This window comes from Halichoeres trimaculatus, unplaced genomic scaffold, assembly GCF_033239565.1.
Source record: "Halichoeres trimaculatus isolate MK-OKI-2021-1 unplaced genomic scaffold, fHalTri1.1 fHalTri1_scaffold_4, whole genome shotgun sequence".
Taxonomy (NCBI): domain Eukaryota; kingdom Metazoa; phylum Chordata; class Actinopteri; order Labriformes; family Labridae; genus Halichoeres; species Halichoeres trimaculatus.
Genome location: NW_027437182.1, coordinates 26478712 through 26495063, shown reverse-complemented (window position 1 = coordinate 26495063; position 16352 = coordinate 26478712). Strand labels below are relative to the sequence as shown.

General features: G+C 41.5%; 1 protein-coding gene across 1 annotated transcript in view; it reads left to right on the top strand.

The window, feature by feature from the left end:
- Positions 1-16352, top strand: part of glis1b (GLIS family zinc finger 1b) — an 89749-nt gene that overhangs the window by 30080 nt on the left and 43317 nt on the right. Inside the window, exons 4-5 of the mRNA XM_074668223.1 lie at positions 5898-6090; positions 7318-8824. Of these exons, the coding sequence (XP_074524324.1) occupies positions 5898-6090; positions 7318-8824 (1700 nt within the window). The remainder of the gene's footprint in view (positions 1-5897; positions 6091-7317; positions 8825-16352) is intronic.

Below are 16352 nucleotides of genomic sequence, written 5' to 3'. Positions count from 1 at the left end.
GAGTCTGCGTTCCTTCATTGTTCCTGTCCATTGTCTTGTTTTTTAACCTCTTTGGTCACAGCGGCTGCATTAATCAGCAGGAGCAGGATTAGAATTCACTTTCCACTCATGACCGTGATGCATAGGGGTTTTACAGCTCTGTGCACCGTTTTCCCAGAGGTTTTAGTCAAGAAGGGAGCATGACAAATGGATGACATCAGAGCGCGGGTATTGCAGGGTGATTGGAACCTCATTCTCCTCCATAACCTCCGCCAAAAAATAATCACACATGTCCCAAAACAAGTTCTCGAGTAACCATGTTCATCCCTTCATAATTGCACTCATGTAGGAAGCATTAATTTTTGTATTTATGTGAAGTAGAGCATAAAAGCAGGCAAACTGCTCCTTTAATTTGACTTCTCCTGTAATATGTCTCAGTGAGTGTCTCAGCGAGCGCCTCAGTTTACAGTCATCCTGCTGTGAAGCCCACTGAAAGGAGCGGGCAACTTTAATTATACAGGAGGAAGAGGGGTGAATAGATACCATGTGATGACATTTATGGAGCGGATGACACCACTTTAGCTGTAACCCGGTATTATTAGGTACCGTGTTATCAACAGCAGGACTTGTTTTTTTCCCTGCGGCCCTTTTTCATAGTGATTGTTTTAAGGGTGGTGTTTTTAAAGGGCGGATAACAATAGGATCCTTCTTTGTGCCTGCGTCTTTACTCAGCAATGCTGACATCAGTGGCTCTCTGTGAGGATGAGCCAGCACATCTGTACATGGTCTCGGTGCTGAGAACAACATTTGCCCCTGGTGCTTTGGCACTGTCCTGCCTCTTTCTTTCTCTGTCTCTGTTTCTGCCCCTGCTTACCTGATCTCACGCCCTAACGGCGTCGCTCCTAATCAGCTCTGAATGCTTGCAACTGTTTTTATCTGAGCAGCATCCCACCCTGCCTGTTCTCAGGTGCTCACTGGAACTGGAAACAATACTTCATTCACTTCCCATCTGCAGCGATCAACCCTTAATGTATGGACTTTGAAACAAAAATATTGCTTTCAGAAGAAAATGAACAGTTTCTTCTGAAATCTACTTCTGTGCCAACAAACAAATGTTTTATTTACTTTAATTCTGAGGAATCCAGAATTGTAGTGAATCCAATTCCTTCCTCTTTTATCATGTGTTAACATATTTTAAAAAAACACATGCCTGGAATAAAACAAAATACTTACTGATGAAAACACGTCATTTTTATCAAGTCTATCAGCAAATTACACAGAGACAAATTTTAAATGTAGCAGCTTCTCCCCATTACACCTAAAGGAAAGAATTCAGATGACAGCCAAAGGAATGTGCAGAATGATGCCTACCTCCGTAGACCACCCATAAACTTTAACCACTCATAGGCAGAGTGGCCATCACTGTTCCTGACTTTATCACACATTCATTGCCTTTTTAATTCAGACACCTTTGCACACACACACAGAAACACACACACACACTCACACAAACTCTCTCACACTGTTCGGCTCCTTCATGTCTTACATTTCATCTCAGCCCCCGTTGCTCACTCTGGCTCCCACCTCCTGGTCAAACTAAGCTCCAACACACAAGGAAATGTTCTCCGCTGAATTACCATGGCACATTCAATATAAACTGAATTTACTGCTGGGTCTGATCCAAGCAGCCATATGTTGAGGAGCCTGTTTCCTGACCAGAGCATGACTGATTCTGTTAATGTAGCAAAGCTCTAAATCACCCGAGTGCAAACTTTATGCAGCAGAGGGATCAAGACTTGTAACACTCATTCAACAATCAGAATCTGGTGAACTGGAGACCCGGGGAAGGAGTCTTTCTAGCTGTGGACACTGTAATCCACTTGTGCTTTTGCTAAAATGATGTAGAGCTTGTCATAAGTATTGGACACAGGAGCAGAGGCTCAGCAGTTCTGTACTTTTTTAGCCTGATCTGGATGATGAAATAATTTAATGACACAGGAAAACTCATAAACTCTATGCTTTTTGGCAATAGAAAGCCCCCTTCAATTAGCCCCCTCTCCTGGGCCTTAAAGCTACAAACATCAAGGAGAGCTATGTCAAAAATCTGGAAAATTTAACGTAGCATCATTTCTACTCTTAAACAACTTCAAATAAAGGTGATTGTCTTTTTTTCTCTTGGTTTTTAATTTTAGAAAAATTTGATAATGCTTTATATTTTGATACTTTTTAAGACTCATACCTATAACTGGGGATGCACTGATACCAATCTTGGTATCTGGTATCTGGTATCAGGTATCGGTGGATCAATGCCCCTCAAAGCTTGATTGGTATTGGTTGGAAAGGGGCGGATCCATGGTGCCAAACCAGGCAACCAGCTCTTTACCTTTTTACTAGTGCTCTTGGCTTCTTGATTGAAAATGTTACCTTTGATGCACTTAATTTTTTCCTTATGCTGCATTACCAGTCTACAGGGTATAAAAGTTTACAGTTGAATAGAATTTCTGTACATGTAGCTTTTTTTTTTTTATTTACCAAAATGCTGCTTAACATTTAAATATTTTAAAGTAACTTCAGTTATTGCATCTACTCATTTTTTAACTTTTACCCAAAACATTACCAGTCTTATCCCACAGTAGGGCATGCAGGTTATTATTTATTATTTAACAACTGATACACAAAGCCCAGGTTTCGGTATCAGTATTGGTAATTGGATTGGTGCATCCCTATCTATTACCCCATAAATGATGTGTCACATTATGCGTTATGCGTTGGATGTAGGTTAAAGCTCCTTTGTGACATTTTTGACTGAAAATCCAATCCAGTCCAATCCACTTTATTTATATAGCACATTTTAAAAAACATTTAAGTTTACCAAAGTGCTGCACAGTTAAAATAAAATATAAGAACATCAATAAAAGAAAAAATTAAATCAATTAAAGTTACACATAGAAACAAATAAGAGTCATTAAAAAAAACAAAGCAAAAAAAAAAAAAAAAGGTTAAGACCATAAAAGACATAAATGGACACTTATCACACAACTCTCATGCTGAATTAAAAGCCAAAGAATAAAAGAGTTTTAAGATGCTATTATAAAGTCGTCAGGGTGGGGGATTTTGTTATTTTGAGTGGCAGATCATTCCACAATTTAGGAGCCGCCACCGAAAAGGCTCGATCACCTCAGGTCTTCAAACGGGTTTTTGGGACCACGAGGTGAAGTGATCAGCAGACCTTGGGGACTCTGAGGGGGTGTAAATATTTAAAAGGTCAGGGATGTACTGAGGTGCTGATCCTTGAAAAGATTTAAAAACAAATAATAGAATTTTAAAAAGAATCCTAAAATGACGGGAAGCCAATGGAGGGACTCCAGGATCGGGGTGATGTGTTCATGCTTTCGTGCTCCTGTTAAAAGACGAGCAGCTGCATTTTGGACTAACTGTAAGCATGCGAGGGAAGCCTGATTTACACCAACGTAGAGAGCATTACAGCAGCCTAAAATAGTCAGAATGAAGCGTACAGTAAACCGATGACTATTTATGGGACTTAAAAGAAAACAAAACCATCAGTGACTGTCAGGACTGATTGCTGCCATATTTAATTTTTTAACACTTGTTGCTGCTTCCACAGGGTAGGTGTCAGATAATACAGCTCACTGCAGGAGCAGCTTTGTTCTGCCACAAACATGATCAGTTCTTGACTGTTTAAAGAAAGGAGAATGAGATATGTACAGGACACAATCAGCACAAAGACAATATGTGCCAGGATTTAAACAGATCAGACCAGAAGTGTGTTTTTAATCTGGAACTTTTCTATCATGCAGTGAATAAACATGTTCATTAATCTGCCCAGAAATTTGTGAGAGAGAGCATGTGCATCCAGTCAAAGCCTGATTGACCCACTGCCAGTCCTTCCAGTGCTTTATGAGGGCAGTATTTTTATTTCCTTGTTTGTGTTGTGTGCATGCATAAGGACAGTCAAGGCCTAATTAAGCGATCTCTGATGATATTAGTCATCTTTGTACTGAGTCATGTCACTTCAGACCATCCTGATTGAATTACTCCTGACTCGAGGCAGGGAAACACTCGGCGTTACGTCAGCGGGCCTTGAAACTTAAACGCAGTTATATACCTTGAGCCAAAAAGCAGTAAGAAAAAAAGTCAAACAACAATAAGGAAAAAAATTATTTGGTAAACAGAGGGATTTGTATTGGTTAAAAACAGACCAGAGCTGAGGGACAACTTGCCTCCTGTTAACAGCTTTGAGTGAAACCAGCGTTGTTCCTCTGCTCCCCTGGCGATGTTGGACTGTTTGTGTTGCTTGCTTTGCCGTTTGTGTTTCCGCTACGACCCGTGACAAAACAAATGCAGAGGAGACTGATGATACATAAGCTGTAGGAGGGATATGTCAAAAGATGTTACTTAAACTCTGGATAACATGGCTCACAAAGTTCTCTTGTTTTCTCTTGTCTTTTCTTTGTCCTGGTAACCTTTCCCTCCCCTCCTCTGTTTGCTCTCGCTCCTCATCTGTAACCCGTGTTGTCATATCTTTATTCTTTGTTTGTACTTTTTCTTATTTCATCTGTTGCCCAAGTCTTTGTTGAGCTCAATATTTCTCCCGCTATTTTTACAATAGCTTAATTTTTCTCTCTCACATCATCTTCATTTACTTTCAGTTCCTTTTTATGTCTCTTACATACAGGGTGTTTAGGTGACTGTATTAATAATAGCTCATGGTGTGTGATAACATTGTCAATAACATCATTAGGAGAAAATTGAATTTTGGAAATTGAGTTAGGAAAGTTGGAACAGGGGACACGCGGCCGCCTACACATGAATGTGTGGGGATATCGTCTTACCCTTCACAAATATTTCCTCATACAGCAGAGCCCTCCCTGTGTCCTCTTTCATCTCTCCCTCTTCTGTTTTGATACGTCCAAGTGACATTCATAAAGTGCTTTCATTTTTCTTATTTAATATTCAGGCTATGAGAAAAAAATGATAAAATGAAATCAATGTTTGACAAAAACATGCAAGCAGTAAAAGTAAGTTTTCATTTTTAACCTTCATAATATCTTGTAGCTTTTGTCTTGTGAGCAAAACAGTCTAGTCTTTAAAAAAATAAAATAAAATCTGGTTTCTTATCAAATGTGCCAATAAAGTCACATTTTCATTTTTACAAATGAGGCCTGAACCACATCAAGACAGTCACCTCTGATTTTTAATGTGATGACAAAACTCTTTTTAATTAAAAGTAAATAACACCCAATAGTGTAAGACTACTACCCCCTGTCTTAGCACTCTGAGGTTATATCAGCGACAGTTACAGCCAACTTTAATCACACCTTACCCTCAGGGGACTATTCTCTAATTAATTAATGCAATAACAAATAAATTAAATAATTTCTCTAAAGCTTTTATTGCAAAACATAGGAACAACTGGTGTTAATTTTCATGGACAGTTTATAATTGAAACAGCAGTGACAATTTTATTATTATTATTATTATTACTTGCGCTGGCGGGATCTTCCGGACGCATTCATTTGAGTGAGTTTATTTTTCCATAGAGGACACATCGCCATTTGGAATACAATTCCTCAATTACTCCAGCAATAATATTTGGAGATAAATCTCCCCAGCATCATTCTTACTGTCACTGTTTGGGCTCTGCCAAAGATCTCTGTATATATCACCAGAATCTACAGTTGTGACAGCCAATAATTATTCCTCAAGAGATTATTAATAATCTGATTGGATTTCAACATGTCACTGGTGGCAGCTGTCCCACTATAAACTGATGATTCCTTCAGGGCAGTCAGTAGATCAAGTCCAGTCCAGTCTGCGGGTTTTAAATGTGAGACTGAACCAGAGTCACTGCTGCAATAAAAAGCAGTTTGGTGATTTTTCTCCTCATCTTGTTTCAGTGAACGGCACCTACTGCTTAGAGAAGGATACAGACGCTGAGCTGGGTGACGCTCAGGCCTCCCTGATGCGATGTGGGCAGAGCTTGCCACTGCTGGTGGGGGGTCATTCAGGGGGGCTTTATACCCAGAGCCTCCACAGTGACAGACCTACACCCGACCTCCATCTGCAGGATGGCCCTCACCAGGACACCAGGTAACCCGTTGCTATCATTGCAGCTTTCACTTAATCCTGTTCCAGTTATGAATGTTTCCTGATGGTGTCAAATTACTAACAATGTACAGGTGCAATGTGTTTTTCATCATCTGTGCTTTCATAAAGAAACTGCAAACATGTGTAGCTCTTTTCATTCTTATGAGAAGACACAAAGGGGTCCTAAGTACAACATTTATGTAACACTAATGCGATTCTTCTGTTGTGCTACTACTGTTAGACTAAAGAAGTTTAGTCCTGTGTTACGGGGTTCTCCCTCCTTTCTCTACCTCTAATGTCACCCTTCTAACCAGAAGTTCTTTTGGACAGACATTCACCCCTCGCGTATTCTCTTTCAATATTTTCACTCCAGCCAAACAGGAAATGTCTCTCCTGAAAAGAAAGAATTAGGGGGTCAAGTCTTTATTAACAACAACCAGGACAAGGTCTGCCCATGGCTCTCTAAAATCCTAGCCTGGGTTAGCTCTGCTTTCCCCTCTGAGTGCTCGGGGGAAGGACAAAGATGATTCCTTTATGAGAGAAAAGAGAGCTCTTCTCACATCACTCAGGGGCTTTGGACAAAATCCATAATGAGCCAACTGACAGGAATGATTATGTAGGAGATCACAGCAACGCATGGAGAAATCTGACCTGGGCTCCCCATTCAGCAGGGCAAAGATTCCCACCATAATACACAGTATTGTAAACGGTGACCCTTCATAGGCTGCAATTATGCCACCAAAACAGGTGACTCTCTATTTATCCCCAATGTTGGGTTGGGTTTAACCCCTTTGTGTCATCAAAGCCTGTCAGATGGACACACTAGCCAGTGGCCTCTCAGTCCCAGCAGCCATCCCTCCCCCTGCTCTCTATTCTTAGTCATAAATGCCCATTCATATCCTCTCACTAACACAAGATCCTGTTTCATTTATTCATAAAAACTCTTTGGATCGTGGGCACTGGACTCTACCTGGTGTCCGACATCAACATATGCCTCTAAGTCCATACTAACCATGTATAGTGTGGTTGTTTACACTTCAGGTTGTTTTATGATGAACAAATCGAGGTCTGTAAAACAGTTCAATCATAATATGATGATTCCTAACTCCTAAAGGTTAGCAGGGGGCTAAGCTCTGACAGTGCTGGGGAAGGATCAACCAACCAGAATCTGTCATCATCCTGCAAGCTAATGGTGCTCATATTCCCGCCTGTGTCTCATCCTCCTTACAGATCCTCCCCTGCCTTCCAAAGGACCCTGCCTGGGGCCTCACCTGGCCTGGGCTGCAGTAGCACCAGCGGCGCTCTCACCTCTCTCCTCTACCCAATCAAACAGGAGAACCCAATGGGCTACAAAATCACCAACACAGGGCCTGGTGTCCACAACACAGCTCAGACGGGCTTTCAGAATTGCAGAGCAGGCCAAGTTCTGGGGCTGAGGAGGGATGAGGGGGCTGGAGCAACACAAGCTAGCAACAACGGTAGTGGCGTATGTGCAGTAAGCAGCGTAGGAGGTGCTGTGTCAGGGGACGCAGTGCAAGCCTTTAATAATGAAGATGGCTCCTCCCCGCTGGCTTTGTCCCCAACTGGCTCCCGTCATTCAGCGCGGCAGCTCAGTGCTAGCAGTCTGAAGAGACGCTGCCAGTCCACCGCGGCTGCAACGGGTTCCCCATCAAATACTGGCGCTGTCTCCGAAGGGATCAACATCACCGCCATCATCTGCTCCTCCTCACAGATGTCGATGGTCGCTTGCGTCAACGGGTTCCGCACAAACCTCTCGCCCGGCCAAGCCAGCAGTGCCGGCTTTTCTTCCTCCTCCTCCTCCTCTTCGACATCCCCACCCTCCAACTCCTGCTCACGGGAAGCCCCCCAGAGGCCCCCACCACACCGCAGCCCCCAGCAGGCCTCTCTACAGGAGAGCTGTCAGCTTTCCTCACCTGCCACCTGCCTGCACTCCCTCTCCTCCACTTCCTCCTCCTCCTCATCCTCTTCGTCAGTGTCATCGGCGGAGCCGGAGCAGGTCCAGGGGCTGTGCGAGGAGCAGGGCTCCATGATACAGGGGCGTGGGGCTGGAGGAACAGCTGGGGGAGGAGGGGGAGGCCAGGATGGGTTGGGGCTGATGATGAGTGGGGCCCTGATGTCTGGGATGCTGCATTCAGGGCCTGAATCTGGGGCTCTACTGGATGGGGGCCAAAGATCAGGAGCTGCCCTCAAGCAAGAGCCCATGGATGATTTTTCCCCGAGTGAAGACGAACTCTTTCAGCACCACTTTCACCACCACCAACACATGAGTGGCCGCAGCGGGCACCTCCGTCACCCCCATCACACGTCTCGGCCTGCCATGCCTCCACCTTACCACTTGCACCAATATGTGGGGTCTAGTCCAGGGGGGCCGCTGCACCATCAGGGCCAACAATCAGCGCCTCAGACCTCTTCGCTAGGACTCAAGCAGACCTCCGGAGGCCATCCTGGCTCTCACTCAGCAACAGAACGGGAAGAAGTCGGGGGCGGAGCTTTGGCTGATAAGCAGGTGTGTCGCTGGATTGACTGCAGCGCTGCGTACGAGCAGCAGGAGGAGCTGGTGAGGCACATTGAGAAGGTTCACATTGACCAGCGCAAAGGTGAGGACTTCACCTGTTTCTGGGCTGGCTGCATTCGCCGGTACAAGCCCTTCAACGCTCGCTACAAGCTGCTCATTCACATGAGAGTTCACTCTGGAGAAAAACCAAACAAGTGTATGGTGAGTCAACAGCACTGTGATGTTAAATACCAAACGCTGACAAAGGCAACATAATGTGTACAATACTGCACCCAGTAGAGTAAAAAGTGCTCGCTGCCAGCTGGTACATTTGAAGTAACATTTCTTATTCTGAATCGATTGGGTTCTGTTTAATCTGTGGTTTACTGTTTGTTTTTCTCACATGACTGCATCCATTTGGAAACTTTCTAAATTTAACTGAAGCAAAAGTTTACCAAAGTTCCTCCAGACAACTTTCTCTCAACAAGGCTCTCACCTATTTAACCAGAAAACAAGACTTGACTTGCTCCACTGCTGATTACTTTTCAACACAAACTTTTATTTAGTTTTGGTTGAGGAACAGTTATAATTGTTGTTTCTGTATTTTTATTGGAAATGTAACTTTCTTCAGGAGACGTGGTAGAAACTTTACTTCCCTGTCAGTATAAATACATTTTGTGATTGTGTATTTTACAGGTAAGTTTCCAATTCCACAAGTCAGCACACTAATCAGTGTCAAGCTGTCACTTCCCTGCGTCCGTTAGCGAATGGAAAAAGCCCTCCAACCTCAAGAACGATTCTGTCCAAATACACAATTAGTCCACAATTTGTGTAGGGAGAAGCCGTGTTTATTTTCTCAAGCACTCTGTTTTTGGAGAAGGGATTCAGATCATGAAAAGCCAACACATATGGTTAACATAACCAAACAATACCCAACACTCGAACCTTTTTAATAGGAGCTTTAAACATTGAGCTGTCCTATGAGTATTAAGTGCTTCGTCTCCAAGCCAAACACGGGGAGAAATGCAGTAGTCTGCAGAAGCTGAGGGATCGTCGCTAACATTTGCTCGTCATGCTTAATTCACGGCTTCACTTAAAGCCCCTGTCAGAAGTGTTCCTCTTCAAGTTCAGGAACTCATCCAAGACCTAATTATTGAAGCACTGAGTCTGCAATATGGCTGCAGCACCTGTTTTATCTCAAGGCCATTTTATTCTGAAAAAGAAACAAAACCTAGGCTTGTTTATTTTTTCTAAATAACAGTGGCTTGGAGGATAAGCTGAGATGAGGGTCTGCTAATAGGAAGTTGTTTATCATGGCAGTTTTCTGAGGGGTTGGATTAGAAATCCTTGTTTATCCTGACTGATTCTGGTACTTGTTAGCGCAAATCTGAGCTCGGAGACAAAAACTCAACTGTTGCTGCTTTGCGTCACTTTTTGTTTCTGCTCCCTTGGCTCAGTGGGAACTAAAAATGTTGAGGTAATGTTAAATAGTCAGTTTTTCAAACCTTTAACTTTGCTTTAAAAACCTGTAGTTTTAAAAAAATATATCCTTTTTGTCTTGTTGCTCTCTGGCGTTCTGTGCAGTCATGTGTTTTATTCAGCAAGCTCCGAATCAAGTAAACACAGAGTGAATGGTTTTATGTGTATGTAGTCTATGTGCATGCATGAATATGTCACTTCGAGGGGTGTGTGTGTGTTGTTGGAGATGTTTACCATATGTGAGCACTGGAACAATTCAGGGTGGACGAGCCACTGGACTCTGTTTGGGGACATGAGGCACAGAAAAACTACAGTCCCACACCTTCAACCCCCTGATCAACCTTCAAGCACACACACACACACAAACACACACACACATAAACAGGTATATACAAAGCCATGTTGAAATTTAAAAAAAGGAGAAATTGTTTCCTTTGACTTCACAATAGGAAGTATTGATTCCCTGTACAGTACGTTGAACTGCAGCTTTTCCGACAGAACGTAAACAGCAAAGTGAAATGTTTTCAAGTTTGAATCAACACATTTAATCAGCAGGGATTGAAAGTATGTTGCTGTGTGACTGCTGTAGATAAACTTGCAGAGATAGAGAAAATAAGCACACTTTCTGTGTGTGTTTGTGTTTTCATATAGCCTATGCAGATTTAAATACATACCATGTACAATTTAGGATACCCAGAGTCTGTCTGTGTGTGTGTTATAAAAAGCCTGCGTCTTCCAGCTTTAGCCATCCTCGATTCTCTCTTTTTTTCCCCAGAGCTTGTGTGCCTCTTGGCCACTGGCTTTGATTCCTCTTGTGTTTGTGGCAATAGACAAAGGCATTCAAGAATTCGAGCAATCCGTGCAGAGGAAACAGATGAGACATTCTGTTTTTTGGACCAAATGCTCTAGAAACACCAGAGCTAATCCTTTTATTATCTTTCCAGCAGCAGATTCCAGCAGGCGCTCATGAAACAGGGCTCTCCTCACATCCAAACATAACACATTTCTCTCCTCTTTCTCCCTCTCTCTCTTTTTATACATGTGCATGTATATAGTGTAGCTCTTCTCACAGCTGCGCAGCGTTTGCTTCACGCTGCGTCTTGGCAGGAAAAAGTCATTATCACAACACACTGGTTGTACCCGCACACCCCTGCATGGACCTGTCACAGTCTGTACCTGGATCATATTTTAAGAAAATCTGCATGAGTAAAGTCATTTCCCTCCATATGTAGATGGCTAAGTTTGAAGCTCTTAAAAAGTCCTTCAACCTTTCAGTTTGATTCCCTTTCCTCACCAATTAAAGGCAGCCCCGGGCTGTTGTGTAGGACAGGCGAACACTGAAGGGCATGGGCCAAAAGGAAACAACATAATCTCTCTGCAATATCCTGTTGTGTTTCATGCCTAATTCACTTGTTGTTTTAGTTTATTACATTTTTTTACTGCGTCTGCATAAATATTAAAAATATATCCAGCAGGAGTAGCCCTGACATGGTCCCAGACTTTGATATTGTTCTGCTTTGACAGAGGCCGGCACAGCGGATTTGAAGCGTCTGAAAGACAGACTGAGAGCTGTTATATTGAGGTCAGAAAATATCTTCCTGAACCATGCAGGCGCTTTTTGTGGAGAGTGCACAGCAGTTACATGACTTCAGCCAGGAGGGCAACCCCCTCGTGCTTTATTTTGCTGTTTCAGTTGTATCTATGTGGTTCTGTTCAAAACATTAGCATGCTTTTATTGCTGAGTGAAAGATTTTAAATAATCTTGTAGAAAGTTGCAGGAGATTGGGAAATTTATCAGGGTACTTAAAAACAAAAAGAAAAGCTAAATTAGTTTGAAATAACGAATAAAGCCAAAATGTTTTGGAAAGGCAATGAGCTGCATGACTTAATACACAAATTTAAATTTACAGTAAAATGATTTTATTCTTATTTTTGTGTGTACAAAGACATTTGAAAAATCATATAAGCAAAAAAATGTGTGTGAACCCTGATTTATACAACAGACGTTGTAGTTTTCATTTGGATGCAAACTTAGCTCTGTTATTGATCCACAGACTGATAAAGCTATTTTGATCTACATGTTTCATCATGTTCATCTCCTGTTATGCTGAGAGGTGTTCAAAAAGACAAAACATTGCAAACAAAAATTATAAATCAACATAAATCATCTGCAGCAAAAACAACTCTAAGCTAGCAGTGAATCCAAAATGCTGGAGAAAGTTTAAAGTGCTTCTTCAGTATTTCTGAAGTGGAGTTGTGTGAGGTTCACGTCATGAATAATTGTAGTAACCACAATGGATGTCCCTCAGATTGCTCGTTTGGTGAGAAACTGCTCACATTAAACAACAAACCCTGGAAAAATACCTTTAAATATGTGAATACAAGTGGAGTTGGACTTTATTTTCTGTGTGAATGAACCTTGTGGCTGAAGCAGATGACGACTCGTGCTTTTAGGCAAACACAACAGCCCCTCAGACGGTTAGTGTGAGAACCAGAGGAGCTGTATGGATAAGGCGAAAACAACTGATTGTGGTAAAATTGTCTACATACCTTCAGTTTGTCAACTCCCTTGAGGTGATTCAGCTTATTTGATATAGCCTCTAAAATTTGTGTTATGTAGATTAACTATAAAATTGCTTTCTGTTACATTTCAGGCTCTCAATTCACCTTGAGTGTAGTTATTGAATCAAATGAACCAACATCATATGTCCATTGTGGTGAGCAATGTTGACGCTAACGTATGGCAGGTTTGTGTTGATTTTTGCGCCCCCTCTGGACAAAGCAGTCTGCTGATATTGACGTGTAATACATGTATGATTAGATTCTTAAGAAAAAGATCTGTCCGGCTCTTTGCTAATGGTCAAATGCATCACTTAGTGAGAATCTTTGCTCTGGATCATGTTAAAAAAAGACTGTTTCAGCAGCGTGGCAGCAACCCACCAGTAGTCTTCTTTTCCTTCTTTTCAGGTCAAAAATGAACTTAACTCATGTTTTCACTCTGTTTCATAACAAGCGATTGGAGCTTTAAGGAGATTGATGTGTCTTTAGTGAAGCATCATTCAGAAATTCAAAATAGACATGTATTCTTTTTATCAGGACGTAGTGTTCCTCTCTGCTTCTTACCATTAAGATGAGGTAGCTGTCAAATAGCTCAAAATAAGACAGAATGCCTCCATAGCTGGTAGATATTTGTTAACTCCCTGTCAGAGCCAGATGTAAGACAGAAAACCGGCTGCCTCTTTCACAATGAGAAAACACAGCCAGCATTAGCTGCTTCTCTTAATGGGATCCTTTCCAATCCACACACACACAAACACACACACAAGCTGTAAACCACACACACCTAACTGACTCACTCAGTCAAACCACTTGTTGAAGGAAAGTTGGATGTTGAACGTGCTGGAAAAATATATAGATCATGGAATTTTCTTTATTCATTCGTCTGAAACCAACAAACATATCGTATAGATTTGGATTGACCAGAGTGATTTTTGGAGAGTAGTAAAATCCCTCGCCTAGAGATGTTGAGACATAGAACATGAGCCGGTGCCAAGATGGCGTCTGTGTTTTCAGGGGTAAATGGAGTCTTTTGTGAGCAATCAGCTCGGACACAGGAGATGAAACAGGGAGCGCCATTAGCTAATTAAAACTGAGGTTCAGCACATGACTGGACTTTTCCTCTGAATGCCGCCTGAAACTGGAGCCGTCTGGGCACTGGGTACGGGCGGCGAGTGACGTTGATATTAATGTGATTGTACCCGTATGAGACTTTGAAACTCTGGCCTGTCTGCACGATTTAGAGGCCAGAATCTCAAGTCCAGCTTCAGAACCACCTGGGACCAGAAGTAATGGTACCTGATGTAGTCTTTGTTTTCTTTTGGAAGATGCTGAAGAGCAGTGTGAGCACTTGGAGAAAAACGCTCAGCCGTGAAAGTGTTGGCTTTTCAGTGAATGAGAAAACAAAATGTGAGTGATTTTTCATTCTTCGTTGCAGCACGTCATTGCTCAGAATAGGAAAAAGCCATGTTCAAATCCCAGTAAATTTCATCTGCAATTAAACTGACCCAGATAACTCAGGCATGCATGGAAACTGTATAACTAACTCGAAATACTACGGGTCAGTGAAGCCAACTGGTTCATCAGGCTGCTGCACACGCTGACATTCACTCTGACGTTCCAGGGGAGGAGAGGTCTGTCCATGGCTCATTGAAAGGAATCAGGGTCAGTAGGCTAGAAAGGGCATTGATTTAGCTTGTCAGGAGTGACTTCATGCTTCAGAAACAGAGCTCCTTAAGTCTGTTAAGTTGGCACAAATACACAGACCTAATCAGACCCAAAGCAGCACCTGGTGAGGCTGAGTATTTAGCAACTTTATATGAACGTCCTGTGCCTCTGTTTTCCATGAAATCAGTCTCAGAATGAACTCTGTCAGTCATTCCCCTGCCAAAAAAGTTCATCATGTAGTTATTTAGTCTAATATCTTTCTCCTAATCCATAATCCCATCCCGTGGTTATCCTCCGTCTCTCAGTGATGTCGGCTCTGCTGTTTGGCAGGCCGTTCTTCATGTTAATAATAACACAACACTATCCACACGTGATGTTGGTATGATGAAATGGCTGGCTGACGTCTCTGGGACTGATGCTGATGTTTTCACATGCCAATGAAAGCTCTGAATTGATGGACCTTGCTTATTTGAGTGAGCTGGGCCAATTTCTTGTCAGACAAAAAAAAGAAACACAAAGAAACATTTTTCCAGTTGATCTTTTGCAGAAATGTCGTCCAATACTCTGAAACCCTGCCAACAACATCCCATCCACCCTCTCTCTGCCAATATCTATCATTCAGATTTGAATTTGGGACGGCTTTTGATACACTCAGCACTTATTGAAGATACAAAACCACAACAAAAACTGGAGGGTCCTCGTGTGTGTTTAGATTCTGAAACACTTGGTGTCAAGTAACAGCTAATGTAACAGTCTGCTGGTTTGTCATACACATTTCTTTTTGTAAACATAATCAGGGCTTGACATTAACTTCTTTGCTCACCAGCCACTGTGGCTAGTGGTATCCCTGAGTTACAAGCCACTCAGTATTTTCACTGGCCACAACTTGTTGTTGGATAATTATGTTCAATAGGATTAAAGCCGATGATGACATGCTAAAGTTTACTTCAAAAAGATTTACAACCTCTTTAAATGTAAATGACCCCTATGCACATTCAAAACAAGACTACATCAATGTTAAAATCCACCGGTCCTTAATCAGGTATTTAGCTCTGATAAAGTTGTGTGTAACATTGTGCTCTTTTCATATGAAAATATGCAGTCTATTAAGACATAGTAATTAAAATAGTAGTTTGTTATTGCTTATAATAAAATGGTAATGGGGATTAATTGAACTGATAAAAACTCAGCAAGAGACACTGTCTGCTTAAATATTTATTAACGATTGTAATCAGAAAATCATTTCTTTTTTCATGAGGATGACAATGAAGGAGAGGTAAATTAAATTTCCTCAGAGCTTTCATCATCAGAGTCATCTTTTTGCTTGTCTCTCTGCTCCATGTTTGAGATAAAATTCAACCCACCAAAGTGGCCAGTGCCGGTTGGCCAGTGTTAATGTCAAGCCCTGAACATAATGTTTAATTTTGAATTTGATTTGCCACAACATGGGAAAAATTCAGTTTTTGGTCAGACATAGACCATTTAAACACTTAAATATAAATTTATTAAAGGCAAGGACAAAAAAATGAAACAAAATAAATAAATAAATACATAGATAACTAAATTACACCCTAAGTGTACAACGGTGTGGTAATTTTGTTATTCTCTTCAGCATGAAATCCCATTCATTTAATATTTCTGACCTTTTTCTCTGTCTACTAGAGTAACAACAAAAGGAAAAATGTACAGCAATAAAGATGTTAACATAAGTTGATATGGCCTCTAGAGGTAAGATAAATGAGTATTAAAAAAAGATAAAGAAAATAGAAAAAGAGAGGGTAAGAGAGAAAGTACAAAATATGTACATATTTATGCACATGCGTACCGGACATTTATTTATAATTCAAAAAATAAAAAAATACATGTATTTCATACATCAGGCCTCAAACAACAAAGATTCCAATCTTGATTCTTGATATATACAGAATAACATAAATATTACGCATATACGTCAGCATGCGTACCGATCCATGTGGGAACATATAACTAAATAAATAAATAAATAGAGGCAGATCAACTCACGATTTAGTTGATGGGCTAATCTTAT